At 58.0% G+C, this 27,061-nt stretch overlaps 12 protein-coding genes across 12 annotated transcripts; 4 read left to right on the forward strand and 8 right to left on the reverse strand.

Moving 5' to 3' along the window:
- Nucleotides 1–532: 532 nt before the first annotated feature.
- On the reverse strand, nt 533–1,982 carry F5144DRAFT_597385 (S-adenosyl-L-methionine-dependent methyltransferase; the record flags this gene model as incomplete). The annotated part of the gene is made up of 7 exons (XM_066790872.1): nt 533–628; nt 681–1,128; nt 1,227–1,238; nt 1,295–1,562; nt 1,612–1,691; nt 1,767–1,786; nt 1,869–1,982. 7 exons carry the CDS (start codon nt 1,980–1,982, stop codon nt 533–535), a joined length of 1,038 nt encoding a protein of 345 aa, XP_066648176.1.
- A 1,645-nt stretch (nt 1,983–3,627) lies between these two features.
- On the forward strand, nt 3,628–5,789 carry F5144DRAFT_25538 (pyridoxal phosphate-dependent transferase). The gene is made up of 3 exons (XM_066783479.1): nt 3,628–4,928; nt 4,992–5,113; nt 5,165–5,789. The coding sequence occupies exons 1-3, from the start codon at nt 3,962–3,964 to the stop codon at nt 5,687–5,689; spliced, it is 1,614 nt and encodes a 537-aa protein (XP_066648177.1). The 5' UTR covers nt 3,628–3,961; the 3' UTR covers nt 5,690–5,789.
- Nucleotides 5,790–5,889: 100 nt separating this feature from the next.
- F5144DRAFT_477495 (uncharacterized protein) lies at nt 5,890–6,165 on the reverse strand (the record flags this gene model as incomplete). Its single annotated transcript, XM_066785047.1, has 1 exon — nt 5,890–6,165. One exon carries the CDS (start codon nt 6,163–6,165, stop codon nt 5,890–5,892), a length of 276 nt encoding a protein of 91 aa, XP_066648178.1.
- A 185-nt stretch (nt 6,166–6,350) lies between these two features.
- On the reverse strand, nt 6,351–9,040 carry F5144DRAFT_25769 (uncharacterized protein). The gene is made up of 4 exons (XM_066783510.1): nt 8,620–9,040; nt 8,453–8,561; nt 7,098–8,402; nt 6,351–7,041 (listed from the first exon to the last, which is right to left on the reverse strand). The coding sequence occupies exons 1-4, from the start codon at nt 8,817–8,819 to the stop codon at nt 6,562–6,564; spliced, it is 2,094 nt and encodes a 697-aa protein (XP_066648179.1). The 5' UTR covers nt 8,820–9,040; the 3' UTR covers nt 6,351–6,561.
- Nucleotides 9,041–9,538: 498 nt separating this feature from the next.
- F5144DRAFT_25642 (cytidine deaminase-like protein) lies at nt 9,539–11,077 on the forward strand. Its single transcript, XM_066783493.1, has 3 exons — nt 9,539–9,645; nt 9,711–10,750; nt 10,837–11,077. Exons 1-3 carry the CDS (start codon nt 9,624–9,626, stop codon nt 10,873–10,875), a joined length of 1,101 nt encoding a protein of 366 aa, XP_066648180.1. The 5' UTR covers nt 9,539–9,623; the 3' UTR covers nt 10,876–11,077.
- A 1,007-nt stretch (nt 11,078–12,084) lies between these two features.
- Nucleotides 12,085–12,420, reverse strand: F5144DRAFT_597389 (uncharacterized protein; the record flags this gene model as incomplete). Its single annotated transcript, XM_066790873.1, has 1 exon — nt 12,085–12,420. One exon carries the CDS (start codon nt 12,418–12,420, stop codon nt 12,085–12,087), a length of 336 nt encoding a protein of 111 aa, XP_066648181.1.
- Nucleotides 12,421–14,243: 1,823 nt separating this feature from the next.
- F5144DRAFT_25656 (glycoside hydrolase) lies at nt 14,244–15,646 on the reverse strand. The gene is made up of 2 exons (XM_066783494.1): nt 14,860–15,646; nt 14,244–14,794 (listed from the first exon to the last, which is right to left on the reverse strand). The coding sequence occupies exons 1-2, from the start codon at nt 15,228–15,230 to the stop codon at nt 14,425–14,427; spliced, it is 741 nt and encodes a 246-aa protein (XP_066648182.1). The 5' UTR covers nt 15,231–15,646; the 3' UTR covers nt 14,244–14,424.
- Nucleotides 15,647–16,442: 796 nt separating this feature from the next.
- F5144DRAFT_25877 (thioredoxin-like [2Fe-2S] ferredoxin-domain-containing protein) lies at nt 16,443–17,693 on the forward strand. The gene is made up of 3 exons (XM_066783519.1): nt 16,443–16,703; nt 16,786–17,076; nt 17,145–17,693. Exons 1-3 carry the CDS (start codon nt 16,572–16,574, stop codon nt 17,508–17,510), a joined length of 789 nt encoding a protein of 262 aa, XP_066648183.1. The 5' UTR covers nt 16,443–16,571; the 3' UTR covers nt 17,511–17,693.
- Nucleotides 17,694–19,862, reverse strand: F5144DRAFT_25873 (uncharacterized protein). Its single transcript, XM_066783517.1, has one exon. The coding sequence runs from the start codon at nt 19,712–19,714 to the stop codon at nt 17,876–17,878; it is 1,839 nt and encodes a 612-aa protein (XP_066648184.1). The 5' UTR covers nt 19,715–19,862; the 3' UTR covers nt 17,694–17,875.
- Nucleotides 19,863–20,533: 671 nt separating this feature from the next.
- Nucleotides 20,534–23,415, reverse strand: F5144DRAFT_25875 (Neutral/alkaline nonlysosomal ceramidase). Its single transcript, XM_066783518.1, has one exon. The coding sequence runs from the start codon at nt 23,223–23,225 to the stop codon at nt 20,769–20,771; it is 2,457 nt and encodes an 818-aa protein (XP_066648185.1). The 5' UTR covers nt 23,226–23,415; the 3' UTR covers nt 20,534–20,768.
- A 151-nt stretch (nt 23,416–23,566) lies between these two features.
- F5144DRAFT_616931 (Pre-mRNA-splicing factor SPF27) lies at nt 23,567–24,746 on the forward strand. Its single transcript, XM_066791864.1, has 2 exons — nt 23,567–23,776; nt 23,864–24,746. The coding sequence occupies exons 1-2, from the start codon at nt 23,743–23,745 to the stop codon at nt 24,517–24,519; spliced, it is 690 nt and encodes a 229-aa protein (XP_066648186.1). The 5' UTR covers nt 23,567–23,742; the 3' UTR covers nt 24,520–24,746.
- F5144DRAFT_554505 (cyclic nucleotide-binding-like protein) lies at nt 24,747–26,204 on the reverse strand. The gene is made up of 2 exons (XM_066787856.1): nt 25,701–26,204; nt 24,747–25,644 (listed from the first exon to the last, which is right to left on the reverse strand). Exons 1-2 carry the CDS (start codon nt 26,172–26,174, stop codon nt 24,943–24,945), a joined length of 1,176 nt encoding a protein of 391 aa, XP_066648187.1. The 5' UTR covers nt 26,175–26,204; the 3' UTR covers nt 24,747–24,942.
- Nucleotides 26,205–27,061: the final 857 nt, after the last annotated feature.

The following is a 27,061-nucleotide window of genomic DNA, read 5'->3' on the forward strand; positions in this document are numbered from 1 at the left end:
TATTACATTACTTCACGCTTCCCCTCAGCGTCAAACTGCCCAGCAGCCACGTCGCCCTGCGATACCCGCCCACCCGTGGTGTGTTTCCATAAGACCAACCGGGTGGAAAATGAAGTCGAGTCGGGAGTTGTTACCCATCCCGCCGTAATTTTGTTTGATCCTGGTTGTCCGTCTCCTTCTTAGCAGCAGCAGGATCACTGTGACCAGCTTGTGTGCGAGTTTGAGCCTGGGGGGCGGTCGCGATGTGGGGGTCGAGATTGGGAGGAGTGTAACGGTCGGTTGAGCAGGCTGACGGGTATTATGGCACCTTTTGGTTGTCAGGCCGCAGTGGGGATGATGAGAGTAGAGTGACCAAGGGTGGTGTATGCTGGTGTCGAAAACGGCGGCCAAAGCCGGGCGGGAAAGCTGGTCGGGGGTGCGGATGGGAGAGTCAGGGAGGCTCGTTAAACGGGACAGTTGGTTTCCCGAGGGCAACTCGACGTTGATAACGGTCGGCAACGAGTCGACAAGGCTCGTCGTGATGTTTGGTGTGCTACGCGTCTGGCTTCCGGCCCCAGACTACATGTACTTTGTGGTAAGAATGGACGCTGCGGTCGAACAGGTCGTTCCGTACCCCCACTAGGGAGAGCTGCCATTGACGTTAGCGGGATTCGGTCTCTCCTAGCAGCCACATCGCTCACCTCTATCTCCTCGACGGTCTTGCCCAGTTGGTTAAACATGCCGAGACTGAACCCACTCAAGCCGTCGAGTAGGTTCCGCTGCCACATCATGCCGATATGCTTCAGCCGCGTTTCCTTGGGCCAGCCGTTGATGGGGATCTTGAAGCACATCTCGTGGATGTCAACGAAGCCGACCTCGTGCATCCACTCCTTCAACTGAGGGCCGAGATCCAGCTGCCGATTGGCGACCTGCCCACCAGCCCGGAAGTCTCGGACCCACCGTAGCCACCCGAAGTCCTCGGGCATGGTGCCGTCATCGCACATGATCGTGGCGGGGATTTCTTGACACTCAAGCCAGCCCCCGGGTTGGAGATGGTCGAACGAGCGCCGGATGATCTCGTTCTTCATGTCAGACCAGCAGCCGAGGGTCACCCGGGTGTGGATGAAGTCAAACTTGGCCGGGTAGTCCCTGAACTGTGTCAGCCTTTTTTGCCTCTTGGAAGCAAGATTGAAAGTGTGTAGAATGTGGTCGTTCGAAAAATGCGAAAATCTAGATGGGGGCCATACCAGTCATCTCTCCTGTGGACATGGTATCATTAGTCTTGAGCCGTAAGCACCGCGAGGGGCTCACCTACGAGTCTTCGATAAAGAAGCGCACGTTTGGCGGGACAAAGCCGGGTTGGATGGGTGACAGGTCGGTCCCAATGATTTCGGCCTCGGGGTACTTGTCGCCCATCTCGACAGCCCATATTCCTGTGCCAGTTGCGATATCCAGAACTCGCCGTGGAGGGCGGTCGTCGGTGAAGGGAGCGAGATGGAGCCGCCCGTCCATGATCATCTTGATGATCTCATACTGTTCATCGACGCGATCGTTTTCTGGGTTATCATTGGGGAAGAGATAGGCTTGCTGCGGTTAGCGCGAAGTTGGGGTCGGTCGGTGATAGAAACATACATCCGGCGCGGTATGAATGGTATGTCCTCCCAAACTCTTCTCGGGAGTTGGCTATGCTGTCTGACAAGGATTTTGTGTCACTTGTGGCGTATTAGCTGGTGATACAAACCGCCATCGGTCTCAGAGCGGCCGAGTGTGAAACCAGGGGCACATACTACACGTCATGACTGCTTGACTAGCGAGCATTATCGTGGTTAGTCCGCGCCTAACATGATTCGGGAGGGGTTACCGCGGAGGTTGAGTAGCACAGGACATACATCAGGCTCAATCTGGCTCGAGTCGTCCAGGTAAGTCTCGAATGTGAATTGGTAATTGTCCAGCTGCCGCTCGGCGGAGTGGACGGACGTGTTGATAGAGGCCGGCGGCGCCATTTTGTTAGACCAGCTGCCCTGAGCACAGTTCATGGTGTGTTGTTGCGAGGTAGGCAGTGCAGATACAGACAGAGGAGAGAACGCAGGAAGGAGGAGTGTTGGGGTTTAGATGGAACAGTGGCCGGTAGAAACAGTGCAATTATTCCCCGGCCATGCGAGAAAGAGTCGGAGCCGGAAAGGGAAGCAAAGGCAGGCCTCTGAGAGGGAAAGTAGAGATCGGCCCGAGATGACAAGGTAGCAGACTGTGTGGCGCGATACCCATACGAAGTACCCTCTGGACATAGCCGTGAGAGACAATGCGGTGGGATCGGTGGGAACACAGAACCCGGCAGTCTGGGTCAGAGGCACCCTTGCGGTCTTTGTGCTCGGGACTTGGGGGTCTGCCGGGAACTTCTGAGACGTCCCGAGGGCACGGGCAAGGGGGGTTGGCAGACCCGGCGGCTTGGGTGGATGCCGAAGGCGGGCAGTGGGCGTGCCCAGAGGGCAAACAAGGGGGGGTTGCACGCCCACACACCCACACACAACCCACGCAACCCACCCGTGGACAGCTACCGGCTCGACGTTCCCAGCGACTCGGATCTTCAGCAATTGCGTGCCGCGTCTGTATGCCAAGGTACCAAACGGGAGACTCTGAGTGGTCCCCCCTCCTGTTCACTAGCCGAAGAGGCGGTCACAAAGAGCTTAGCTTTCAATTTCAACGACCCCCTTTCCCCCGAGCAGTTGGCTTGAGTGTGATTTGTGCGTTTTCCCCGGACAAGATTCCGGAAGGAGGAGAATGGACAATCTTATCGACAAAATGGAAAAATAACGAAACGGGACAAGGGCCACACCCCCACATGGCGCAACCCGGAGCTGACGGGCATGTGCCGGGGCCGGTTCTGTTCCAGGCTGGCGGTGCGCAATCTCGGCTGTTATTCGTCTTGTTCCTGAGAATAATAGGTAATAGCGCGATGGCGTCGGAGTTCGTAAAAATAAAGAGTGGCAGGAGTTACATGAGCTGCAACAGGCTTGGGAGGTTTGAGAGGCTAGAGAGGCTTGGGAGTTCCAGGTTTGCGCGGGGCAGCCCAATCCGCTGTGTCGGTTCCATGGTCGTGGTTCCCCCAACGGCGCCATGCTCCACACGAAACAAGCAAATCTGGAACTGGACCTGCTGGATCCGCAGAACGCCTTCCCCAAAGCAGGAACCCTTGCGCCGGAAGGAACGCAAGAAAGAAAGAGATCGCTGTTGTTGACCAGTGTTTACTGTTTATTAGCTAACTAGCATCTGAGGTGGCTCACCTTAGGTGAGATGAAGTCCGAATCTCGAATTTTTCGAAAATTGCTCCGAAATGGTTGGGTACCTAGGTACGTACCTATGTAGGTGGGCTCAGGGCAAGCACGAAGGGCTAGCTGGGTGCACCGCACCGCGACCTGAACAGATGAAAAAAAAAAAAAAAAGAGCAACTTCTCAAGCACCCCAAATGTACACGCTTGGGATAGGCGACGCGGGGTTCGTGAATCGACCCTTGACCGGTGAGAATGCATCAGCCACTATCACTACCTACACTGCTTTTTTTGAGGCCCATAACTAGTCTCTACACCAGATGTTGGTGAGATACGAATAGTTAGGCGGTTTATCTGCATTGAAATATGTCCAAGGGGTCAATCACTCATCCACCCTTGTTCGCTTGGAGGCATGTCTGTAATAGTCAGCCTGGAACTTACCGGTCTCAGCCGGCATAACAGATACCTGGGAATTAACACGATCACCTTCCTGTTTTGTGATTCCCAGCAAACAAACGGGCCGTTCCGGAACCGGAGTCCGTGTCCGAAGAGAAGCCCGGCCGCGGACTTACTGGAGTTAGGTGGCTGACAGCGGAATTCCCCATTTGGCGCTCAGCCGAAATATCATGTCATCAACTTCGAGGAACACCAGCACCACCCAACCATCCGTGCCAACCCAACGTCACACACAGTGAGCAACATCCCCAACCGCAACCATGACGCACGCACCCCCTAAACCCGAACCCCAACCCACCGGCCCCGACCCCGAACCCGAAACCGACTTCCTCCTCCAAAGCTACACCCGCCTCCGCCATGCCATCACCACCACCACCCCCTCCTCCCCACAAACACCATCCCCCTCCATCCTCCCCACCCCCCAAACCCTCCACACCGCGCTGCTCTCCCTCCCCACCCCCACCTCCCCCTCCTACCTGCACCCGCGCGGCGCCGCCGCCACCCACACGCACCTCCTGACCGACATCCTCCCCGCGCTCAACCACCAGTCCCTGTCGCCGCGCTACTTCGGCTTCGTGACGGGCGGCGTGCTGCCCATCGCCGAGGCCGCCGACAACCTGGTCTCGGCCCTGGACCAGAACGTCCAGGTGCACTTCCCCCCTCCTCTTGCTCTTGCTCTCCCTAGTCCTGCTGCTGCGCCGGGGTGGGCGCACTCCGCGTGCACGGCTGTTGAGGACGCCGCGCTGGGGATGGTGGTGGCGCTGTTAGATCTGGGCGAGGGTTGGGGTGGGCGGACGTTCACGACGGGGGCGACGGCGGGCAATATACTCGGGCTGGCGTGCGGGCGGGAGGCGGTGGTCAACGCGCGCGCCGGGGGGACGACGACGGTCGCGGAGGCAGGCCTGCTGGCGGCGTGCATGGCCGGCGGGGTGCGCAAGGTGCAGGTGCTGACGAGCATGGGTCATTCGTCGCTGAGCAAGGCGGCGAGTGTGGTGGGGCTGGGTCGTGGGTGTGTTAAGGAGGTGGGGGTGAGTGCGGAGGAGCCGTGGAGGTTGGATTTGGATGCCGTGGAACGGGAGTTGCGGCGGGAGGCGGATGGGGTGGTGAGTATTGTGGTGGTGAGTGTCGGGGAGGTGAACACGGGGAGGTTTGCGACGAATGTGTTGGATATGCCGAAGCTGAGGAGCTTGGCGGATCGCTATGGGGCGTGGATTCATGTTGATGGCGGTATGCATTCGCTCTACTCCTTTGGTGTGTGGGGGTTTATTGGGTTGATATTGATGAATTTAGCATTTGGCATCTTTGCACGAGTCCTACCCAAGACGGACGAGTATCTCAGTCTGCATGCGAATGTTGCTGGCCTGGAACTGGCCGACAGCATCGCGGCGGACGGACATAAGCTCTTGAATGTGGTATGTTATTGCCAGAGTATGATCTTTGGTTTCTGCCCTAACAGCACCTAGCCCTATGATAACGGCATCTTTCTCTGCCGGCACGCTTCCGTCCTTACGCAGGTCTGCAGTAACCCCAACGCCGCGTACCTCGCGTCCTCCGCTGGCCCCGATTCCATTCTGAGTCCGCTGAATATCGGCCTTGAAAACTCGCGCCGTTTCCGTGCCCTGCCGGTATACGCTGTCCTGTTGAGCGAAGGTAGGGAAGGGATGGCGGCCATGCTGAGCCGGATGGTTCTCCTCACGCGGGAGATTGCTGCATTCGTGCGGGATTCGGAGCACTACGAGTGGCTGCCGAGCGGAGATGCGTTGTTGGAGAGTACATTCATCATCGTGTTGTTCCGAGCCAAGGATGCCGCCTTGAACGAAGTGCTGGTTGACCGGATCAACGCGACGGGCAAGATGTTTGTCAGTGGGACCAAGTGGGATGGGAAGAAGGCTGTTCGCATTGCCGTGGGGAGCTGGCGGGTCGATGTCGAGAGGGATACGGCGGTTACCAAGGAGGTATTGACCGGTATCGCCGAGGGTCGGGAGTAGTATGGGTTTGTGCTTGACTGTCGGTTCTACCGCAGGGCCGGGCGAATGAAGAGAAAAAAAACCCGCCGAGTATCTCTGGGGTGCAGTCACCGTTGAATATCCCAAGTACAGCAACGGTGCAGTGCTGTGCGTATCATGAACCCCTCCCCCGTCCATCTCCCCTTTGCTCGGTGCACGACCGCAGTCCATCCAGCTGCCACCTAACCAAACTTGCGACTCCCTCCCTTGAACTCCTTCTCAGCACCCTTCTTCCTCCCCTTGCCGATCAGCTCAAGATGCCCCGCCCGCTCGCCGAGCATCTGCTCTGTCTTCGCCACCAAGCCTGCCGAGAACTTCTTCTGGATCTTGTCGGCCGTGGTCTTTGACTTTTTCGATTTGCTGACGCCGCTCTTTTTCTGCTGCTGCTTGCCGCCTGCCTTGCCGCCTTTGCCGCCCGGGGCGGGCTTCGGTGCCTTTTTTACCGCACCCTGGGCCATTTTGTCGGACAATTGGGTTGGTGTTATTGTTGTCTAGTAGGAAAGCAGGCTGTTGCAGCCAAAAAATAAATATGGGGAATAGTTGGGGAAATAATTATGCCGCCTTTTACCGCTTACCGCTTTTGATAGCTCCTCGCCATTTCCACCCCTGGATGTTGCTGGTGCCGACTCACAGATACCGACATCGTAGCACCGACACATTGAAAAATCATATATTCGTCTGTCTTCCTGCCCAAACCTCAAGAGACTTCAATTCTAACCTCACTCAAAAGTCAAACGCCAAAGGTCTAGAAAGCCCGGTTGTGCCCTCCAAATTCGACCCAGCCAAACTCCAAGTTCCGAACCCCATGCCCCGTGAACTAACCAGAGGATGGATGCCTCCGCCGTCCACTAAAACTAGATAATAACGCCCTCACCTTCCTCCTCATCCAGGCCCTCCTCCTCACTCCACTCCACGTCCGCGGCCGCCGCCTCGGCCTTTCTCTGCACCTCGGCCAAACCACTGAGCTCAGCAACATAGTTCCGGTCTGAAAGAGCTTTCTTGATAAACTCCCAGCCCTCGGATTTGTATGCCGATACGATCGACGGACTGCATGCGCTGCATTGAGGGTAGGACTTGCCGTGGATCTTCATGTTCTCGAAGTTGGACAAGAATCCTCGGATTTGGTGCGGTACGAGACCCAGCGGGTGGTCGATGGGGTCACGTTCGTAGTTTGATCCTGCTGATCCCTTTGAGGGCACTGGAGCTGGTGCATGCTGTTTCTTCGGGTGCTGAAGCAAGCTGGTGAGTAGCTCGACCAACAGTGCTGAGGCGATGGCTGCAACACCCGGTCGGGTGACTGTGCACTGCTGATCCAAGGTCTGGTCTTTCATGGACTGTTCTTGTGGTTAGCTACTGCTCTGGTCTGTGCTTCCCCGCTGAGGGAACTTACATCCGCTGCAACGACAACATCATTGCAAAAGTAGCAACCGAGTGTCTCCTCGCTGCCATCCTCTGGCGCCGCACCATGCCGCATTACCACATACGTGTCGAACCCAAGCGCCGCATTCATGACGATCTTGTTGGAGGCCTTGCCCATCAGGGTGGGCAGCCACCTCGATTCGCGCGAGTCCATGAGGAGGAAGATGGCGTCATGCGCATCTACTAACTCCTGTAGCTTGTTGAAGTCTGCCTTCACCCTCTCCTCGTCCAGGAGGGCGTGGCCGAGCATTGGCACGCACAAGACATGGCCCTCGGACTCAACGCCAGGGTAAATCTCCTTTAAGGCCTCAGCAGCACGGGGCGCCTTTGGCTTTCCTCCGTCGGTACAGTCATCAAACCGGAACAGCGGCTGCCGCACTGGGTTCGAGAAGGATACATTGCCGTAGTCGACAAATGTGATCTTTCGCACGCCCCATCCCATCAAGTTCCTTGAGACATAGCTTCCAAGTGTCCCCGCGCCGAGGAGTAGGCACTTTGTGTTTTTGATGGCGTCAAGGTCGAGTCCAGGAGCCAACCGCCACTTCATCAGCTTCAGGTTAAGATCCACCGCCTGGTCAGCCAGCCGTGTGGGATCCATGTAGTCCGATAGATTGACCATGCGTGCCCTCAGCTTAGCGCCGCCATCTCTCTCCCAGCCTGTGACACTGGGCATCTTAGGGGCTTGTGTATCCTCGACGACGTCTGTAGACAATGGGAGAATTATACTCCGGGCTTCGTGCCTCCTCGCTTGTGTGTCGCGGTAACAAAGAATTTGAACCTTGTTCAGGCGGTATCTCTGCTTGATCAAGACAAGAAGGTTTCGAAGCGGCCAAGATGGCGACTCGGAGTAGTTGGATGGATCCACAAAGGCAACATATCGGTCTTCCTCCGGGACATCGTCGAAAAATCCGGTCTCAAAGTCACGGAGCGGGGCGATTTGCCATCGATAGCCAATGTCTGTAGGGGGGTCATCGGGCCTTGGTCCTGAAGTCTCGTCCTCACCCCGCACTTTTTTGGCAAGGAAGAAGCCATGTTCTCCTTCGTTGCTCACAGAATACCTCCAGGTCCCGACAGAGTCAACAAGCGCTGTGCTCTCTTGTGCATTCATGTGCCCAACTGGCCCAGTTTGCTTCCAGGCGGGGTCTGAGTGGAGCGCAGGGAATGCAAACCAGTAAGTAAACTTGTACTTCTTCAGGTCGGCAAACGAGAGGATGGCGAATGACGAGAGGAGCGAGGGTACCGAGTAGATTGTGCCATCCTGGATCGCCTCCCATATCTGCCAAATTTGTGAGCAGTTAGCGCAAAGAAGCGGTTGGGGCTACACACCTGGCGTCCAGCATCCGTGATCATAGCAGTTTTATCGGTGTTCTTGAAGTCTTCGATAGTATTCACATTCTTGATGTACCCTTTGGCACGGGTCATGCCGGCAGGCACGCTGCATTATTGTTAGACTCCAGACTCGACTAGCTAAGAGCCCGAGAGTGTGAACTTACTCTCTATTTGTGAGCGCGGCCCCAAAAATCTGCATTCTTGTGCCCAATGCCTCGTCGGCTCTACCGCGGGGCTCGTACAAACCCATCACCGGGCGCGCTGAATCATCGAGCTTGTCGGTGTCGAGCTTTGATGCAAAGAGGGCAGAATAGAATGGTAGTTCGACCTCTGACGAGAAAGGCACAAACTTGAGGGCGGCCATGATAATCAACCGGCCAGGTAGGCGAGTATTGTATCGTGGTTGGTGTGATGTAAAATCGGTTGATTGATCGTGTTTGAATGGAACTCGATTCGGGGGAATGGGAGATATCGAAATCCCGGTGACGTAGTGGGAGTAGAAATTACTCCAGAGCTCAATAATGGGGATGATGGAAGGTCGATGCAAGTGCAAGCCCAAGGTGAGTTGTTCACAGAATTGTGAATCTGCAAACAGGCAATTTTGTAGGTATCACTAGAGCCGGGTATGGTTGCCTTGTTCAAGTGTGTAAGGACTCAAAGCTGCTCAGGGTCTGGCCAGATTCGAAGAATATACAGAAGCTAATCCACCTGGGATATCAAGAGTAGCAGCAGCAGGGAGGCGCGTGGTTCCTTTCGGTGCTGGTCAGCTGATTTTTGTTAGATCCGGTGGATGTCCAAGATGTGTCATGGGATCCATCCGACAGTGTTCGTTGTTGGTGTTGTCAGCAAGGCAGCTGCGCCGCCTCCAGGTGATGGTGGGGGAGCTCCAACCCAGCTTCCATGCTCCAGCTCCCGCTGCTGCCCCTCATTTGTTTCTTGCGAAGACCGGCAGAATGCCCCTCTGTGCCAAGCCTTGGCAATCGGCTTTCACGCGTAAATCGTCTGCAGGGACGCGTCGGGCCGCGCTGCACAGTTCAGGTCCCAGGTTCTGAGTCTTGCAAAGGAAATTGTGGGCAAGGGAACTTCCAAGGAAGATCGAGACACCTCTTGTGTGGGTATTCGTACCTAGCTTACTGAAGAGGGGCAACCACGGCAAACCGACGCAACTATGTTTATTGGCGTCTGCGGCAGTAAATCCCCCTTTTATATCCTACCTAAGTTGTTTACGCATCCCCTTTTTGACAGCGAGTGCTAGGCATCTGCGCGGGGAAGCGCACCATCGCCCGCTACCTGGTTGACCACCATGGCTTCACCCAGCTCTCCCTGGAGATCCGTACCAATAACGGATCGAACGATGGCATCGACGGGATCGCCTTCTCAGCCACCAGCAGCCTGAACGACTCCGACAGGCCACCGAATCCCCAGCACACCTTCTCCGCGCCCAGCGACCTCCTGGACTTCGTCACCAAACATTGGCGCGGGCGTTGGGTGACGACCGACATCCACACCGAAGCCGTCCTCGACCTTTACGCCCGGCGCCCCTTCTTCCTCCTCCTCAGCGTCGACGCGCCGCTCACCGTCCGCTGGCAACGCTACCAGGCACGCCAGCAGCAGCACCTCCTCACCACCACTGAAGCCGACCAGCTCAAACCCACTAAGCCCGACCAGCCCACCCCCCAACCCGCCACCCTCTCAAGCTTCGTCGCCCTCTCCGACGCGCACCTCTACGACGCCACCCACGGCGCCAACCCGCTCCTCTCCCGCGCCTCCGTGCGCCTCCTCAACACCTCCAACTCCCTCGCGCACCTCTACGCCACGCTCGGCAAGCTCGACCTCCTCGACGCCGACCGCCTGCGCCCGTCCTGGGACGCCTACTTCATGTCGCTGGCGTCGCTGGCGGCGCAGCGCAGCAACTGCATGAAGCGGCGCGTCGGGTGCGTGGTGGTGCGCGACAAGCGCGTCATCTCCACGGGCTACAACGGCACGCCGCGCGGGCTGCGCAACTGTGGTGAGGGGGGCTGTGAGAGGTGTAATGCGGGGGAGGGCGGGTCGGGTCATGGCCTGGCGACGTGTTTGTGTATCCATGCGGAGGAGAACGCGCTGCTGGAGGCCGGGCGCGAGAGGTTGCGGGATGGGGCGGTGTTGTATTGTGATACTTGTCCGTGCTTGACGTGCAGTATCAAGATTGTGCAGGTGGGGGTGGGGGAGGTGGTGTATAATCAGGGGTATAGTATGGATGGGGAGACGGCGGCGGTGTTTAGGGAGGCGGGGGTGAAGTTGAGGCAGTTTGTGCCGGTGAGTTCTTCTCTTACTTTCGTGTCTCGTGCTGCCTTACCTACCTAGAGACGGTTCCGTTTTACTGACGATGTGGGGATGTATAGCCTGCCAATGGTTTGATTCACCTCGAGAGACTGGAGTAGCAGTATGTAAGGAAGAATTGAGCGGTGGCAAGAATCGCAAAAAACAGGGACTTCGCCTCTGTTTAGTTCAGACCACTCGAAGCAGCACTTATTTGTATTGCATCTACGAAGTCCTGTGTAGTTCCAGCTCTGCAAACACCGAATGACAGGCGGCCGGGAATTGATTCCTTCGGCCGGTATTTTCGGTGTTAATGAAGGCGGCTGCGGCAATTTCAGAGTGTTATCGCTCGCTCTTTGGACCATCAAACGGCGGTCAAGGCCGGTTACCGCAATAAGAAGTGAAGTCAATCAGGCGCAAGTCAATCCTTACCCGGATATAGCGCCCAGGCGATTCGGACGGTGAGGTTTAGTCACGATCACCGCCGCCAATGCACCCCAGACTTCACCAGCCACCTTGGCGGTGATGGCCGAGCATTGGCAAGGGTCGGCAAACCAACCGGAATCACTGGGCGCTTGGGGTGCGGCCAATGCGGCATTTATGGGCGTCGTGGGGGCGGACAATCCCACATCTCCACGGCACAGGCTGGCCGCTGGTTCCTCATATCCCGACTCATCTCCGGCTCGGGCCTGTTCTAAGCGGAGCCGGTTTATTCTGGGCAAAACACGATTTTACGATGCAACCCCAAAATATTGAGTGAAAGTTTCGGGTCAGTGAAGGTATCAAATAGTATTAGAAGAGAAAAAAAAGTTATAGTAAAATAAGCCGCCAGAGTCTCCCAGATGGCGAGATCCGGCGCGCCGTGTGAGAATACCCCGTCATCAGAATTGAGAGTTAGAGAGATCCGATGAGCAGACACGACATGGCCGCGACATAATAACTCGTCCAGTTTCCGGCCCAATCCTTTCCAAATTCTCTAAACAAGCAGCCTTTCCAAGCCACCCGGGCAGTTGAATACCGGTAGGGACGAGAAGAACCATGGTGGTGCCATTGCGGTGCGTTGCTGGGTTGAGTCGTGGGGTATCGTCGCAAATCGGCTGGTCCATCCCGAGATCTAAACCGCGTCCCCTCCTGGCTGCCAAACCACCTTTCCCCGGGAACCCTCTTGCTGAGCAAGCCAGGGAACCCTCTAAATCATCTCCCCCCTCTCAAACGCCCCCCATCCACAACAAATCATTACTTCATTGCCCATCCCGGACTGGCCGGACCGTTCCTCCGTACGTCTTTCGACTCAGCGTGAACCAGGGGTGGTGGAAGAGGTGTCTATTTGTTTAGACGGTTGATTGGCGCTTCTCACGACGGGCCAGCATCTTCTTGTAGATGAGGAGGGCGATAAGGCCGACGGCGACGACGAAGACGACGCAGAACACGACCATGACACCGGCGTTCTCGCGGGGCCAGTCGCTGCGCTTGGCGAGCTGGGCAAAGCTGTCGCGAGCGACGAGGGAGAGGTTGATGGCAGCCATTTTGAAAGATTTGGGTTGCTGAAGATTGAGCAAAATTAGTGATGGGAGCTCTGGACGAGTGGGATGCATCCAATTGAACAATTGGCCAATCTCGATTTCGCCGTTAGGGATGGTTTTGGCGAGTGTTTGCCGCACGGGCATGATTTGCTTCTGGGGGGCTGGGTGTGAAGGAGCTTGGACGGCAACACCATCGCCATCGGCTGTGGCACTCTTGGCGCTTGGCATCCGTCATGCTGCCGACACTCGGGCGTATCGCTTAAGAACGACATAGCAGTCGCCCGAGGAATGGGATGGGATTGAGAAGGGACCAGAGTGCGAGATGCTGTTCGGAATTGGCCAATTGATGGAAGATGATATTTGCTTACATTTTGGTTTTGCGTATTAAGGTGTGGATGAAGAGACGCGAATTGGATGAAGCTTCGAGGACCGCGGTTTGCAACGGTGATTAAGTCTGGGAGTCGAAGGGCGGGCGAACAACACAGGACGTTGAGAGGATGGAGGACGACGGGCCAATTGGGGGAAATCGGGCGTGGCAGTCTCCTGTTGAACGGAAGTGTCAAGTGAGGTTGGAGAGAGAAGGGAACCAGAGATGGAAACGGCGGATGGGAAGAAGGAAACAAAATAACTCCTGTGGGTCAATCGGCAGAAACAAGAAAGCTTGGCCACCGGAGGCACGGAGAACAGGCGATGACAGGGCTTTCTGCGCGAATTTCGAATCAGACCGCCCAAAGCCGGCCGGGCAATCAAGGTGGGGGTGCTCGGCTCGGTTGGGGAACCATGAGCTCAGCAAGGCGTTCTCCACGAACAGTGGCTCGAGTGGGCACCACCGAGACTTTTCCCACGCAGGCACGGATTTGCAACCTGCATGTCACTCCAGCACATCCACAGTAGCTCGGTACCGAGCTTCAATGGTTCTGCGCTCACAGCAACGGGTATCCCCGCGTCTACTTCGGAGTGTAAGCAACAAAAAATGCAGGTGACTTTGGCTTATTATTCCCCGATTCTGGAGACCTTGACGACGCTGCCGTGCTCGGCCTCGGCGGCCGGCTCTGGGGTTGAGATCGGTGATCCTGGCTCAAAGCCAGACAGCGACAGGGAAACAAAGTGCGGGTGACCCTGTCACTGTTCGGTTGGGAGCCACCCTGTGGGGTCTTTTACGGTTTCGAGGGAGGCCCGTGAGACGGATCGCCTCCCGCTAAAATGAAAACTCGCAACGAGAATTCGAGAACACCACCAGCCCTCGCGTTTCGCGCTTGGTTGCTCGTCGCGCCTCCAGCCGTTGCCGCGTCGGGTGGCGCACACGACAACTATAAACCATGAGACCATCAACCCGGCTCCTGGAAATGACGCAGATGGCATGCAGGACTTCTTGTGTCACCGGCCCGTCGAAACACCCCACGACGAAAAGCCGAAACTTGGCCCCCGCCAGTTCGACGATGAGGCACGGAACACTGAACGCCAGGGGCGCCCGAATCCCGGAACTGCACAGGCTGACAGGATGATGCCATGGAAATTTTCAGCGGGTTACTGCAGAAACAGCGTGCTCCATGTTATCTTGAAGCTTTATTTCCGGCACCCCACCCGTCCACCTCCTTCGTGAGGCATGCCGTGCTTCCCGACAGGGCCGATTGCCCATCCATGATGAGTGGAGCCAACCGCCGAGAGCTGGGGCGATGCGCCGAGGCGGGAGTGGGTGGGATAACCATTCACAGGGCTGGAGGCTTGAAATTCGACCCCTGTAGGCATAGGCTTCTTTCAACATACCAGTAGGTACCTTAGTCATTCGTATGTCCTGCCGATGTATGTAGAAGTCAAAAAGAAAAATTGTTGGATATCCGGGGCTGTGGTTTTACATCATCAACTCTAGGAAGGTCATCAGCTAGCTCGTCCAAGTTCTTTCTCCTAGCATACCACACATCAACCAGGTCAAAGCGAACGAACAGACGAAGTGGCAGCGCAGCATATTACGGTAATGTAGCAAGGTATCATCAAATTCGGTCTAGAGATATGCTTATGCCATAAACAACCATCGCACTTCGCAGACAGCACAGCAGGGTCTGCCCACCCCCAGCCGCGGCGGCCGAACGTCCTCCCCCCTCTTCTCCCGACGTCAAAACACTACGCCTCAACGGCGATTTCAATTGCTTAGCACGAGACGGGCCTGGGGCCAGGGGCAGTGTAGGCCTTGCCGTCGTTGTCGGGCTGGCCGGTCGAGCCGTAGATGCTGGTCAGGATGCCGGGGTCGCTGGCACTGTAGGCACCGGGGAAGCTGACGGTGCTGGACGGCGAGAGGGAGCCGGAGCCGGAGACGTTGATCTGGGCGCAGGACTGGTAGAACTGGGCCTGTCCCTGCTTGCCGGCCGAGTGGAGAGCCAGGACCTCGACACGGAGGAGGTATTGGCCCGAGGCGACGCATTGCGGGAGGTTGAAGTACACCCAGCCGTTGTTCTTGATCATGTTGTCAACGCCCCAGACACGGCTGCCGGTGTCGAAGGTGTCCTCCCAGATCTTGAACCTGTCAAGCAAGGCCCGTTAGTTTCGGGTTGTGGTGGCCCTTGGGGGGAGGGAGAAAACACTTACCACTTCAGGCCGTTCAGGTTGGCGGAGGCGGCGTTGTCGACCTTGGCAAGATAGGCCATGACGGGGCCCTTGTGCGAAGGGGCGATCGGGTTGTCCGGGTCGTTGGGGAACTGGGCGCCGCCGATGACATGCTGGTACCAGGCGCCGATCCTGTCTCCGGCCTTGACCTGGATGACGGTCTGTGATGTGGAACCCTGTTGTCCGCAGATCATGTTCTGGCTGCTGACATCCTGCACTGGGTTGTTGTTGTTGGGGGCGCGGAGGCCAGTGAGGGAACCCTGGTCGGCTCCGTTGACAGAGACCTTCTGGAAGATGGCGTGTCCCTCGACTGAGAGGGCAGCACCCAGGAGAGATACCAGAGAAAGCTTCATGGTGGCTTGCGGTCAGGGGGGATAGTCGACTGCTGTGTGGGTGAGCTTGGGTTGCCTGCTGTGAACCCAAATATCGACGGCACTCTCCCAGTACTTATAGAGCCCAGCGGGATGGGTAAGGGGTAGGGGATGGGGGGGTTACGATGCCCGGCAACGAACCCTTGGATCCGTCTGTTGGTCCGAGAAGGCACCGAGTTTTGAATCCCGGGCTAGGTCAAGACGTACACGCATAGCACGCATAGTGGGCATGACGGCATCCCTGATCTTGTGAGCCACAGTGACAAATGGGCGACGGGGGGGGGGATAGGTGCCGACCCGTGGCTTGCAGTCCGGTAGTCAAGCAGGGCGGGGCCCCGGGTTTTGAGATGGGGGGCCAATATATTCAGATAAACTGGGTTCTATATTGCGTCTGGGGTATGGGGGGACGGGTTGGACAACAGCAAAGCACTGTCACCGGCGCCCATCAATGCCGCCAATGCCCAGCCTCGTCACATTAGGCAGTAAATGGAATGCTCCCAACTAGGGGCGGGTAAACTGAGGCCAAAAAGAGAACAAGGCGGAAGCTTTCCTAATTGAGCCGGCCGACAAACGGCCTCCAACGTTCCCATAGCGGTGGGATAAAGTGTCGATCTGATGTCGAAATCCCATGCAACCGCGTGGGGCGGCGCCAAACGTGGAGAAGACGGAATCTGAGACCAACCAGATGGCTTTGGGCCGCCATGGTGGACGGAAGATAAGCGAAAGAGACGTCGAAAACCCGGAACTGGGACGCCGTGATTCAACCTCTGACGAGGATCAATTTCCTGTCAGGGTCAAATCGTGAAGCTACGACAATGCGAAAGCGACATCGTTCAAGGGCGAGGCTGGCCGGGGGATCCAAGAACACGGCCCGGAGGCCGGAGTGGAACAGCGTCAAGGGCAAGCAAGGGCACGACGATGTGCTGCGCGCCGAACCATGGTGGTGGGACCGAGATACCAAAGCCGGACCACTCAAAATAATATCTGGTTGGTGATGCACCCGTCACATTAGCTCGAGAGATCCATGCTGGGTTTGAAGATCGAAGGTGTCAAGGAAGAGAGAAGGAATGCTCTGTCTAGACTCGGCCAGACTGGGAGTGGAGTGGGATGGAGGGGGGGAGATGCGGCTAGATGCAAGAACCGGATAAGCGAATAAACCGCACAACCCACCTCTGCTAGCCAATCAGTCTGCATCATTTGTCAGAGCAGCTGGTCTGTGCCCTTTCAAGCAGTGAAGCTCTGGAAGTCGACGACGCTCAGTCGGGCCAGCAATTGCGACGCCGAAATCGATTGACGCTGCCATTGCCCGACACAGCCGCAGCCATGGCGAGTAAACTAGCACCCCTCCTCGTGCGGACGGCCGTTCGGTCGGCGAGCCGGGCAGCGCGGCCAATCGCACCTGCGACTCGGGCATTCTCGCTCTCGGCGAGGAAACAGAGCGATACTCTCATGGTGGTGAGTTGGTGCCCGCCTTGGAGGTATTGGCGCAATTGAGACCTCGAGAGCCGGAAATTAACATATAGCCCAACGAGTACAGCATCGCAACACTCCCGACAACAACCCCGACATTCCGTTCAAGTTCACCAAGCAAAATGAGGCCATCATCACCGAGGTCCTCAAGCGTTACCCCCCGCAGTACAAGAAGGCCGCCGTGATGCCGCTGCTCGACCTGGGTCAGCGCCAACATGGCTTCACCAGCATCAGCGTCATGAACGAGGTGGCCCGCATCCTCGAGATGCCGCCGATGCGCGTTTACGAGGTGGCTTCCTTCTACACCATGTACAACCGGACACCCGTGGGCAAGTTCCACGTCCAGGCCTGCACGACGGTACGTCCCTCCGGCTCCCTTTTTTCTCTACTTTCCCGGCGCAGAGGCTGATTATCCCTCACCTACAGACACCCTGCCAGCTCGGCGGGTGCGGCAGCGACGCCATCGTCAAGGCGATCAAGGAGCACCTCGGGATCAAGCAGGGCGAGACCACGGCGGACGGGCTCTTCACCTTCATCGAGGTCGAGTGCCTGGGCGCGTGCGTCAACGCGCCCATGATCCAGATCAACGACGACTACTACGAGGACCTGACGCCCGAGACCATCAAGTCGCTGCTGACGGCGCTCAAGGAGAGCGTGACGGACGTGGGCAAGGCCGCCAAGGTGCCCAAGCCAGGCCCGCTGAGCGGGCGGGACACGTGCGAGAACAGCGCGGGCCTGACCAACTTGACGAGCGAGCCGTGGGGGGTCGAGAAGACGCGGAGCGATTTGTAGACTTAACTAACGGCATTAGGGGGCTGATAGACGGGTGTACAAAACGAAGCCTTTAGTGTATCTTGCAAAAAAGGGTGTCGCTACCTAGTCAAAGAATGCGGTGGTGACCACATATCTGTAACAACGGACCGAATTCGACTAATTTTGGACCAACTCTTAGGTAACTGCAGACTGGTTGCTACCCCTTAGAAATCACCCTCGCAGAATTTCATCATCAGGTTCATCTCAAACAACAAATCAGAAAACCCCCCTCGGCCGCCAACGCCGCACATCCATATTAACCAACACATTTCCTCCACCACACATTCATAACCCGTCATAACAAGCCGTCGACCCTAGCCCAGCCAAAAAGAGAGAGAGCCCAATCAACCCAGTCTGAAGATCCAACCATCCCCCAGCCGCCGATTCCCCTCATTCAGCCCCCCAAACACCACAATCCCATTCTCCTCGAGCGCGCCCATGGTGGCACTCGCCACCCACCCGCGCGGACCGGGCCCCTCAGCCGAGGCATCGTCCTCGTCGTCATGCGGGCCCGTCTCGACCCTCGTCCAGGACCCTTCCCCATTCCTCCGCCCCACCACCGAAAAGGCGGTATCGGCGACGCTCGCCAGCGACATGCCCTCGGACGGCACCTGGAAGGCCCACACGTCGTCCCAGAAGCGGCCGGCCGCGGCGTGGCCGGCGCCCGACGCCTCGCGCTCGCCAAACATCAGCACGAGGTACTCGCGGCCGCCGCCGACGGAGATGGCCTCGAGGGACGCGACGCTGCGGTTGCCCGGCCAGGCGGGGTCGGCGTCGCCGTGGCGGCGCGCGTGCAGCGGGCGCGTGGCGGCGTCGACCTCCTTGTAGCCGACGTCCTCGTTGCCGAAGAAGAGCAGGCTCTTCCAGCCGGCGCGGCCGCGGGGGCAGAGCACGACCTCCTCGCCGCCCCCCGAGACCTGGTCGTCGAAGGTGTCGACGCCGAGTTCGAGGAAGTCGAGCTGCCCACCGGCCTGGGATTCGCCGTCGAACCCGCCGAACCGGTACAGCCGGCCGCCGGCGGTGCCCCCGAGCGCGAGGGCTGCTCCGCCCCGCCCCGCGCCGGGTGCGTCGGGAAAGCGCTGCCACACGCGCGACCGCACGTCGAACGCCCACACGTCGGCCGAGCGCGCGGGCCCGCTGCCTTCGGCGAGGCACCCGCCGTGGATGATCAGCGTGCCGTAGCCGTCGGCGTCGGGGTCGGTGGCGCGCTCGGCTAGCACGCCGACGACGGGCTGCTGTGGGATGCCGTGGGTGTGCTCGGCCTCGGCGGAGGTGCCGAGGGCCCAGTCGCGCCAGGCGTCGACCTTGGTGTGCGGTTGCGAGGGCGGGCGGGCCGGGCGGGCGAAGGTGTCGGGCTTGGAGGTGGCGACGGCGGCATGGTAGCTGCGGGGCGCGGGCCGCGGGATGTCGGGCAGCCCCGCGGCGGCCGGGCTCGGGTCCAGGAAGGACCAGAGGTGCGTGCGCGTGTCGAACACCCACACCCGGCCCCCCTCGTCCAGCGGCGCCATGTCCGGCCCGCCGCGCCCGCCGAAGAGGAAGATGCGGTGGCCGATCACCGCCGTGGCATGGCCAACGCGCGGTGCCGGTACGTCGGGCAGCTGCGCCGGGGGCGAGATGGCTTTGCCCTTGCCCTTGGCGTTGGCGCTGGGGCCCGGGGAGGGGGTGGTGAGCGGGACTTCGGACAGCTCCTTGTCGTCATCGTCGGAATCTTCCTCAGAGTCCTCCTCTTCGGAATCCTCGTCGTCGTCGTCTTCATCGTCCTCTTCATCCTCGTCGGACTCGGACTCGGAGGCGGACTCGGCCTTGGGCTCGTTCACCGTGGGGACGGCAAGTTTCGTAGCGGGAGCTGAGGACTTGACTGGCTTGGCCTTGATAGCGTAGTAGTCAGCCTGGGCGCCGCTCGACGGCAGCGTGATGGCGTGCATGTCGTTGTCGACGGGACGGCGGGGCTCGATCTCGCCGCCGAAAATGTAGACAGTCCCGGCCACGATGTCGGCCGAATGAGACGACCGCGGAAGCGGCGGGATATCGAGCTTCTCCCAGGTTCCTTTCATGCCGCCGCTTCCACGGCTGCCCAGCGAGGGCATCGAGGGCATCGAGGGCATCGAGGGCATAGCGGGCACAGCGGGCATGGAGTTGAACAGCTCCGTAGTGCGCCGCCTGAGGAGATTGAACGACTCCATGACGAGCTCGTTTCAAACGTTCGGTGCGAAGCTTTTGACCAATTGTTCACTTCCTTGCTTCCACGGTAACCATGCGTGATGGTGATTCAATTGCGATGCTTGAGTAGAGGGGTGGGTGTTGGGGTAACTGTGGGGTAATTCGTTTGCTTGACTCTTGGGACGGGAGCTCTCCCGTGTTTGACTAAGTAAATGTTGATTCTCGACAAGCCGAGCGTTGTCGGGAGGAAGGAAAAACAATGGCCTGACCGGGCATCGGCAATGGAAGAAGAGTCAGCTCGAGTCCCTTGTAAGTACATATGCAGAGTTATGTGAGCGGGCTGTGTCGAGGCAGGGTGGCCGGGGTAGGAAAGTTCGGGCGGGGTCGTTCTGCAGCTTGTAACAAACAAAATTCACAGACGATCAAAACGGCTCGCGTGTCTTCTCAACAGTCTCGACGTCATAGTTTGCGCAGTGCCCTCGGTCTCCTTGTACACATCGTAGGATGCCCGCTTCTACTCAATACACAATACGTCACAGCCCCTTCAATCTATTGGCCACGCAACTGGTTACTTGCCCACATCAACCCTATTCCCCGCGATGGTTGAGCTTCATCGTCTCCAAGTGCAGATGTCCCCCTACCGCTGCTGCGCAAACAGTGCAAGCCGTATCTGTCTTGTCAACAACCGACATCAGATGAAAGCATCCACCTTTATCCCAAGTCAACAAACTTTTATCGGAAGTCAAAGAGAATAGGTTGGACTCAGAGACCTTGAAGCGAAAATCATACTATTGGACCATGTATAGGTAGTTCAATTTGACAGTTCTCGTAGGCCTAGCGACTCTAGTATGCACTGTGGCTTTGTTAGTCGGATGCATGTATGTACTGAGCGTCGGATTACGGCTCAGTTACCATTGTTAACGACAATAATTCCGCTCAGTGTGTACTTGTACGGGGCTACTTGAATACCTTGAATAAGAAAAAGCCAAAACGCCGTCGCCGTAGGATATCTTATGATGCCCCCTAATCCCGTCAAACCCATGTCCCAGCCCAGCCCAATCCCACACCCACAAACCCTTACATCAAAGTAAACGGCGAACTCACGCCCTCAAAAGCCGCAATACTCCCGCCCAGACTCTTCGAATCCCCATAGTACCTGATCCGATACACCCCCTGCTCCGCCCAATCCTCAGGCTCCCACACAATCTCGACCTCACTCGTGCCCAAAATCTCATTCGTCCTCCGCCAGTTGAACACCAACGCCCAGTCCCCATCATCCCTCACCCTCTTCCACACCGACGTCTCCTCCCCTCCCCTCCCATTATTAAGCAGACTCAGCTTCTCCACCGCAGCAAACGTGCCCTCCAGGCGCAGGTTATTCCTCGGATTCGCGCCCACAAAGACCACGCTGACCGGCTGCTGCTGGCCTCGGCGATAGATCCTATTCACGTCGGTCACCACGTCGCCGAAGCCCTTGAACAGCGGCGTGCCGTCGAACACGACGGGCGAGATGAACGACAGCGACCGGTTCGAGTTGTCCGGTGGGAACAGGCCCACCTTGTCGTGGGGTGGTGGTGGCGGGGCGTCGGCGCCGAGGTAGGATAGCAAGGATAGTGTCACGTTGATGTACGCCGCCAGCGTGTGCGGACCGTATAGTGTCGAGGCGCCCTCGTAGCGTTGGATGCTGTATTCTTCCTCTGTCGTGATGTAGTGTGTGTAACTGTTCGCCGGGCCGCCCAACACGACGACGGGGGCGGGGTCTGATTCTTGACGACGTTCGTCACTGAACAGGGTTGTTGAGGCGTCCGCCACGGCATTCTTCCATCGCCGCCCGGACATGGTGGTCGCTTCGCCGGGACTGACGACGATGAAGAGCTGGCCGACGCGGAATGCCTGCACATCGACGATGTTGGGCGTCCAGTCGTAGGGGTTGTGCACCTCACCGACGTCTAGGAGGATCGGCTTGGGTTCGTGGCACGCTCGCTGCTCGGGCGTCGCATTCTTGAGGAGGCGTGAGACGACCTTCCAGACTGGCGACGTGGTGTTTTCGTTGCCGTCGTGCTGCGTGAAATCGAACGCACCGGGGCCGTCCGATGTCCCGGCGGCGAATGAATATCCAAGCGCGGCCGGGCATGTGCGGGCTTCTGAGCCGTTCGGGAGGAGGAATGAGAAGCTGGACATGTCGTGGAAGGTGTGAAACGACTTGACCGGCCCGCCTCGCACAGGAACAGGGTTCCGCTGAAGATCGTGGTAGAGTGCCAGAGCAGGCTCGAACTGCCGTTTCCCTACCTCGAAGCATGAGCTCGCCCCGTTGTCTTGAACCCGGAAGAACGGCCCGCGGGCGTGGCATGCCTGGGATCTGCCGTCACTGCAGGTACTGTTTCCAAAGCTACACATCTCCCCTGAGCCGTCCTCACACCACGCGCCCAGGACGTTTGGGCTGGTATCGCCGACATTCGCTTGTGAGAAGCCGGCCACGAAGTTCTCAGCCGCCGTAGGATCTTGGCGGGCGTTCTTTTCGAACAGATAGGCGGCCACTCCTTTATTGTCACCTGCGATCAGAGTGTTGTTGCCCAGTAGCGAGGTCCCATGGGTGGGAAACCAGGTAAGGACGCCAATGTTCTTGTTGTCCGAGGCCCGTTGGAACTTGAGCAAGGTCAAGTCTTTCTCCACGGAGCCATCATCATCTGCGCTGACATTGTATTTGGTGCGCTCCTGCTCTGGGTTGGCAAGATATGCAAATAAGCTGCGGTTTATGTTGGCCCCCTGCACCTTGGTGGTGCCAACGCTCAAGTACCCTGGCCGAAGACTTTCGTGAGCCTTACGAATCGAGAGCAGTGCACCGTCGACAATAGCACGGTAGCCCTGGTGATCGAAGCCTTTGCTGGTAATTTGGGGAAGCAAGTAATTCAGCCAACCGGCAGGCCCGGCATGCGAGTGAGTGCCCGTCACGGCAACGTTGTGGTGGTTGTAAACGGCGTACGCCGGGCCAAGCTCCTGAAGGCCGTTTATGATACCGTATCGGACGGCCGTATCGCCTGACTGGGTGTCCAGCACCAGGTAGACGAATCTCTCATCGGGCTTATCGACACTGCCGACAATGAAGGCTCGCGAGTACAGACGTTGTCGGAGACCAGTACCGACTTGCTTTGGATCCGCGTAGCCCATCAAGTTGATTTCGACCACGGGTCCAGTGATATCAGCTTTGCCAACCCCGATGAGATAGCCGTCTCCGGGAGACTGCGTTCGGTCGGGCCGCTCAGCGGCATTCAGCCAGTGACCACTCCATCTTGAAGAGTCCCCGAATGGCAACGTCTTGCATACAAAAGGAGCGAGAAGAACCAAGGTCAAGATGGTAGCACACGCCAAGAAGAGTCGGTGGCGGGGTATCTTTCTGTCCTCCCCAGCACATGCCTGTGGTTTCCGATGTTTCCGCCCCGACTCTTGGTCTGTATGAGTCTCAGGTGCTGCATCGCCCTTCTCGGCTTCCGTCGCAACAAGTAGAGGCTCTATTAGCTCTGCGTGCGCCGCCATAATGAGGACCGTGGGCGGGATCACGGTGAATGATTCTGCTGATGATGAGGCGATAACTTTATCCGGGCATTGTGGTTGCGGATAACATAGGCCCGCTGCGATAGTATCCGGAGGGATGCGGGCTAGAACGGCAGCAGCCCAGCAGGTATTCGTACCCTCGGTGCCTCGCTCCCTTGCAGCAGCGGTTTGCCAACACGGTAAGGTGCCTTGGCAGCCGTTCCCGGCAATGGAAATTCCCCGATTCGACGAATGGTTCAGGCCCCGCTGCCAAGCACTTTGCTCGCAGGAGTGGAGACCAGGTTTTCGATCGCGTATCTTTCTGCTCTGGCCATAACGGTGCATGTCCACGAACAGATTACTACCTGCAGAACCGCCCGATTCATAACCACCACCGCGTTATCAAGAACTCCGGATTGCACACATCGAACCCACTCGCCACTCAAGAGCTGATTGGCACCTGCGATACATAAAACAAACACCAAACAAGACCAGTACTCCGACCTTACCTACCATCACCATGCCCGTCGACTTCGTCCACGAGTCCCTCCCATGTAAGCCCCTCCTTCGACCTCCTCCCACCTGCCCACCCCCCCCAAGTCACCACCATGCACAGGCATCTAACGCCACTCCCGCAACAGACGTCGACCCCGACCCCACACCCGCCGAGCGCGCCGCGGCCGAAGCCCTCATCGCGGAAGAGCGCACCCAAGTGCCAGACGACCCTCACCACCTGCACCTCCCCCCGGCACCCACTCCCACCGCCTTCCTCACCCCCCTCCTCACCGCCGAACTCACCCGCCTCGCCACCACCGACCCCTCCACCCGCTCCCAATCCAAACTCACCGCCCTCGACTTCACGCGCTACGAAGCACCCGACCCGCCCTCCCCCGCCACCCTCAACACCCTCCCCACCGCCCACGCGCGCGCCCAATTCCTCCAAACCACGCTCTCGCGCGCCTACGCCTCACACAGCTACATCGCGTCGCGGCGCACGCACCTCGCGCTCCTCGAAGCGTACGGCAAGAACGCGTGGCTGGTGGGCAACGCTTCGCTGGAGGGGGAGGTGCGGGCGGCGGAGCAGGAGCTAGCGATCGCGCGGCGCGAGGTGGACGCGACGACGCTTAGGCGGCGGGCGGCGCAGGACGCGGTGGCGGGGGAGATGGCGGCGCTGGAGGAGGCGTGGCGGAGCGGGGTGGGGAGGGTGCTGGAGACGGAGGCGGCGGTGGAGGGGTTGCGGAGGGAGGGGTTGGGGTTGAGGAGGCGGTTGGCTGGTGTTGGGGGGGAGGGGGTGTGAGGTTTGGGTGGGTTTGTTTTTCGGTTGTTGTTTTTTGTCGGTTTTTTTTTATGGTGAGGGAGAAAGGAAAGGAGGGGAGGAAGGGGTTGTGGTTGGTGGAGGATGGGGAGATACCAGTTTTCGGCATGGAGATAATTTACATACCGTGGGACGGACGTGGCGCTACATGCAACTTCACTACCTACTCAGAACCATGGATGGCCGTGGGCCGTATCATAAATGAGGACATATGGATTGTACTTTTACTGTACATCTTAGCTATCTGATGACAGTCCAGGACTAGTTTGCTGCAGAAAGGAGCTTTGGGAATTCCTAAACGCCGCCCCGACCCTCGTATGACTCTGCGAACTTTCTCTCGTTCTCTTGGATGAACATGACCACCAACCGCGCCGTTTCCATGCAGACCCAACCTACCACTTCCTTCTAAGACATCTGCAGCGGATCCATCTCCTCTACGCCCGTCTTAACACCCACGTACTTGGTCCGTCTCATGATACCCTCGACCGGCCCCAACAGCCGCTGGAAGGCCGACTTGCCGAGCCGCGCGACCTTGACTTCGGTCTGGCTGACGACGCTGGCGGCGCGCGGCGCATCGTTGAGCAGCGCGAGCTCGCCAAAGAAGTCGCCCTTCTTGTAGTGCTTCACCGGTGTGTCGTTTCCGCTTCTATACGCGACGGCCTCGCCGGCCTCGAGCAGGTAGAATGAGTGGCCCGGGTCGCCCTCGCGGATGATGGTGTGGCCCGCAGGGAATTTCTGGCTCTCGAGGGCGTCGGCAATCTTGGACCGCTCGTAGGGAGTCAGGGTCGACAGCAGGGGCACCTCCTCGAGGAAACCTTCGTACATGCGGCGGCGGGCGAAGGTCGACTCCATCAGGATCCGCCGGAAAGTGACGCGGTCCAGTGCCCACAGCATGCATTGCGGCTCGGCCGAGATGACCGTCGCGGCCCGCGGTGCGTTGTACATCAAGGCGAGCTCGCCAAAAGATCCGCCAGCCTCAATTGTGCTGACCTTTTGTCCCATCCCATCGGGTCCAGGTTGCAACGAACCCCTGCTATTGACATAGATGTCAAAAGAGCCCTTCTCGACCACGTAGAAGAAATCGCCGGCGTCGCCTTGTGTGATAACCTGCCACGGGTTAGATGGTTACACTTTCTTGGAGAAACATGCGCTGGCTCGCTCACCTTGATTCCCTTGGTGGGAATCGGCTTTTCTACCAAAGCCCCCAAAACCTGAGCGCTCTGCTCGTCATCGAGGTGGCTAAACAGGAAGTTGCCGCTCATGGCCTGTTTCAGCCGGCCCAGTTGTTCTGGCGTCTTGGGATGTACGGGGGGCGCCCAGTTGTCGTAGCTATCGCCAACCGGTTTAAGAGACTCTGCCGACACCGAGGTACGACGTCCAAAATTGTACTGGGCAGGATAGCCTTCTGACACTGGCGGGCTTCTCAACCCGGAATGTTGGGATTCAGAAGCGGCGTCGCCTCCAAAGGGTCCCCTGAACAGGTAGCCGCCCGTGTGGAAGCTCGGTGTTGTGGGCGAGGTGACGGTGTCGTTTTCATCTTCTTCGGCTACCCTTTGCATGGCGCCCGTGTCGAGCCTGGAAGAGCCAAATGGGTTCGAATTTGCCCCAAAGGGGCTGGTGAAGCCCGGACCTGACATATTGGCGGGAACTTGTCAAGAGATTTGTTTCTCTACTGGCTCAAACAGCCAAAGTCTGACGACTCTTTATACTGGGTCCTGTCTGAACAAGAGGCAGACAAAGCAATGGTATGCCTGGTGTAAGTCGTGGCCAGAACCACACACGATCGGCGGTTGATTCGCGAGACGTTCTCTAAAACCCTGGAGGTGAGACAAGTCAGAAAACGGTTCGACACAAACTGTACATCCGGGGCTGTTCAACAGCCACCAGGAGGAAGCTGAAGCAAAGGGGTGGGCAAGAAAGTGATCGTGCGCAGCCCTGTGACTTGCTAGCCGATAGGTCGCTGCTCTTCCGACCCGGTTTCGATAGCCATTACACGGTAGTAATGGCAGTTGAACCTTGCCATGTCTCCAAAACGGCTCTGTCGTGGCCCCGAAACCACAAATAGATGTTTTATCAAAGAGTGACCATGCCATCCACGGAGGCGATTTGAAACAGATCAGGCGAGAAGAACCTATCAAAAAATGACGAGACTTACTTTCTGCGTTGCCGCCTAGCACTGCTGCGTGGTTGGGACAAAGACAAAGAGATATGGGTTGATTGGGCGGTGCTTGTTTCTGCTAGTTTCGGATGTGGTCGCAGCAAGATGCGTCTTGTCGAGGTACTGCGATGACGAAGGGGGGGACTCGTCGAAAAGCTGCAGCGACAATCCGTGGATGATAAAGACCAGCTATAGCTCAAACTGCGGAAATGAAGCCGGAATGGTTGATTCGGAGGGAAAGCGGTGTGGACAATGAATAAAGGCTGGTTCGGACGTGTCCGGCGCAACGAGATGAGGGTGCGAGATTAGGCCGACACTGCACTCTTCTTCCTGTTTTGCTCGAGGGCGCAAAGAGAAGATCGGCAA

Source organism: Chaetomium tenue (assembly GCF_020726465.1).
Source record: "Chaetomium tenue strain MPI-SDFR-AT-0079 chromosome Unknown F5144scaffold_1, whole genome shotgun sequence".
Classification (NCBI taxonomy): domain Eukaryota; kingdom Fungi; phylum Ascomycota; class Sordariomycetes; order Sordariales; family Chaetomiaceae; genus Chaetomium; species Chaetomium tenue.

Excerpts from the sequence above, each read along its gene's own strand:
- F5144DRAFT_25538 (XM_066783479.1), top strand. The coding sequence starts at position 3,962 with ATGACGCACGCACCCCCTAAACCCGAACCCCAACCCACCGGCCCCGAC. Across the intron at positions 4,929-4,991 it reads GTGGATTCATGTTGATGGCG|CATTTGGCATCTTTGCACGA; the intron begins GTATGCATTCGC and ends TGATGAATTTAG. Across the intron at positions 5,114-5,164 it reads GACATAAGCTCTTGAATGTG|CCCTATGATAACGGCATCTT; the intron begins GTATGTTATTGC and ends AACAGCACCTAG.
- F5144DRAFT_25769 (XM_066783510.1), bottom strand. The coding sequence starts at position 8,819 with ATGGCCGCCCTCAAGTTTGTGCCTTTCTCGTCAGAGGTCGAACTACCA. Across the intron at positions 8,562-8,619 it reads GCCGCGCTCACAAATAGAGA|CGTGCCTGCCGGCATGACCC; the intron begins GTAAGTTCACAC and ends ACAATAATGCAG. Across the intron at positions 8,403-8,452 it reads TCACGGATGCTGGACGCCAG|ATATGGGAGGCGATCCAGGA; the intron begins GTGTGTAGCCCC and ends CAAATTTGGCAG.
- F5144DRAFT_25642 (XM_066783493.1), top strand. The coding sequence starts at position 9,624 with ATGTTTATTGGCGTCTGCGGCA. Across the intron at positions 9,646-9,710 it reads GTTTATTGGCGTCTGCGGCA|GCATCTGCGCGGGGAAGCGC; the intron begins GTAAATCCCCCT and ends AGCGAGTGCTAG. Across the intron at positions 10,751-10,836 it reads AGTTGAGGCAGTTTGTGCCG|CCTGCCAATGGTTTGATTCA; the intron begins GTGAGTTCTTCT and ends GGGGATGTATAG.
- F5144DRAFT_25656 (XM_066783494.1), bottom strand. The coding sequence starts at position 15,230 with ATGAAGCTTTCTCTGGTATCTCTCCTGGGTGCTGCCCTCTCAGTCGAG. Across the intron at positions 14,795-14,859 it reads AACCTGAACGGCCTGAAGTG|GTTCAAGATCTGGGAGGACA; the intron begins GTAAGTGTTTTC and ends CTTGCTTGACAG.
- F5144DRAFT_25877 (XM_066783519.1), top strand. The coding sequence starts at position 16,572 with ATGGCGAGTAAACTAGCACCCCTCCTCGTGCGGACGGCCGTTCGGTCG. Across the intron at positions 16,704-16,785 it reads AGAGCGATACTCTCATGGTG|CATCGCAACACTCCCGACAA; the intron begins GTGAGTTGGTGC and ends CAACGAGTACAG. Across the intron at positions 17,077-17,144 it reads ACGTCCAGGCCTGCACGACG|ACACCCTGCCAGCTCGGCGG; the intron begins GTACGTCCCTCC and ends CCTCACCTACAG.
- F5144DRAFT_25873 (XM_066783517.1), bottom strand. The coding sequence starts at position 19,714 with ATGGAGTCGTTCAATCTCCTCAGGCGGCGCACTACGGAGCTGTTCAAC.
- F5144DRAFT_25875 (XM_066783518.1), bottom strand. The coding sequence starts at position 23,225 with ATGGCGGCGCACGCAGAGCTAATAGAGCCTCTACTTGTTGCGACGGAA.
- F5144DRAFT_616931 (XM_066791864.1), top strand. The coding sequence starts at position 23,743 with ATGCCCGTCGACTTCGTCCACGAGTCCCTCCCAT. Across the intron at positions 23,777-23,863 it reads CGTCCACGAGTCCCTCCCAT|ACGTCGACCCCGACCCCACA; the intron begins GTAAGCCCCTCC and ends CTCCCGCAACAG.
- F5144DRAFT_554505 (XM_066787856.1), bottom strand. The coding sequence starts at position 26,174 with ATGTCAGGTCCGGGCTTCACCAGCCCCTTTGGGGCAAATTCGAACCCA. Across the intron at positions 25,645-25,700 it reads TTCCCACCAAGGGAATCAAG|GTTATCACACAAGGCGACGC; the intron begins GTGAGCGAGCCA and ends AACCCGTGGCAG.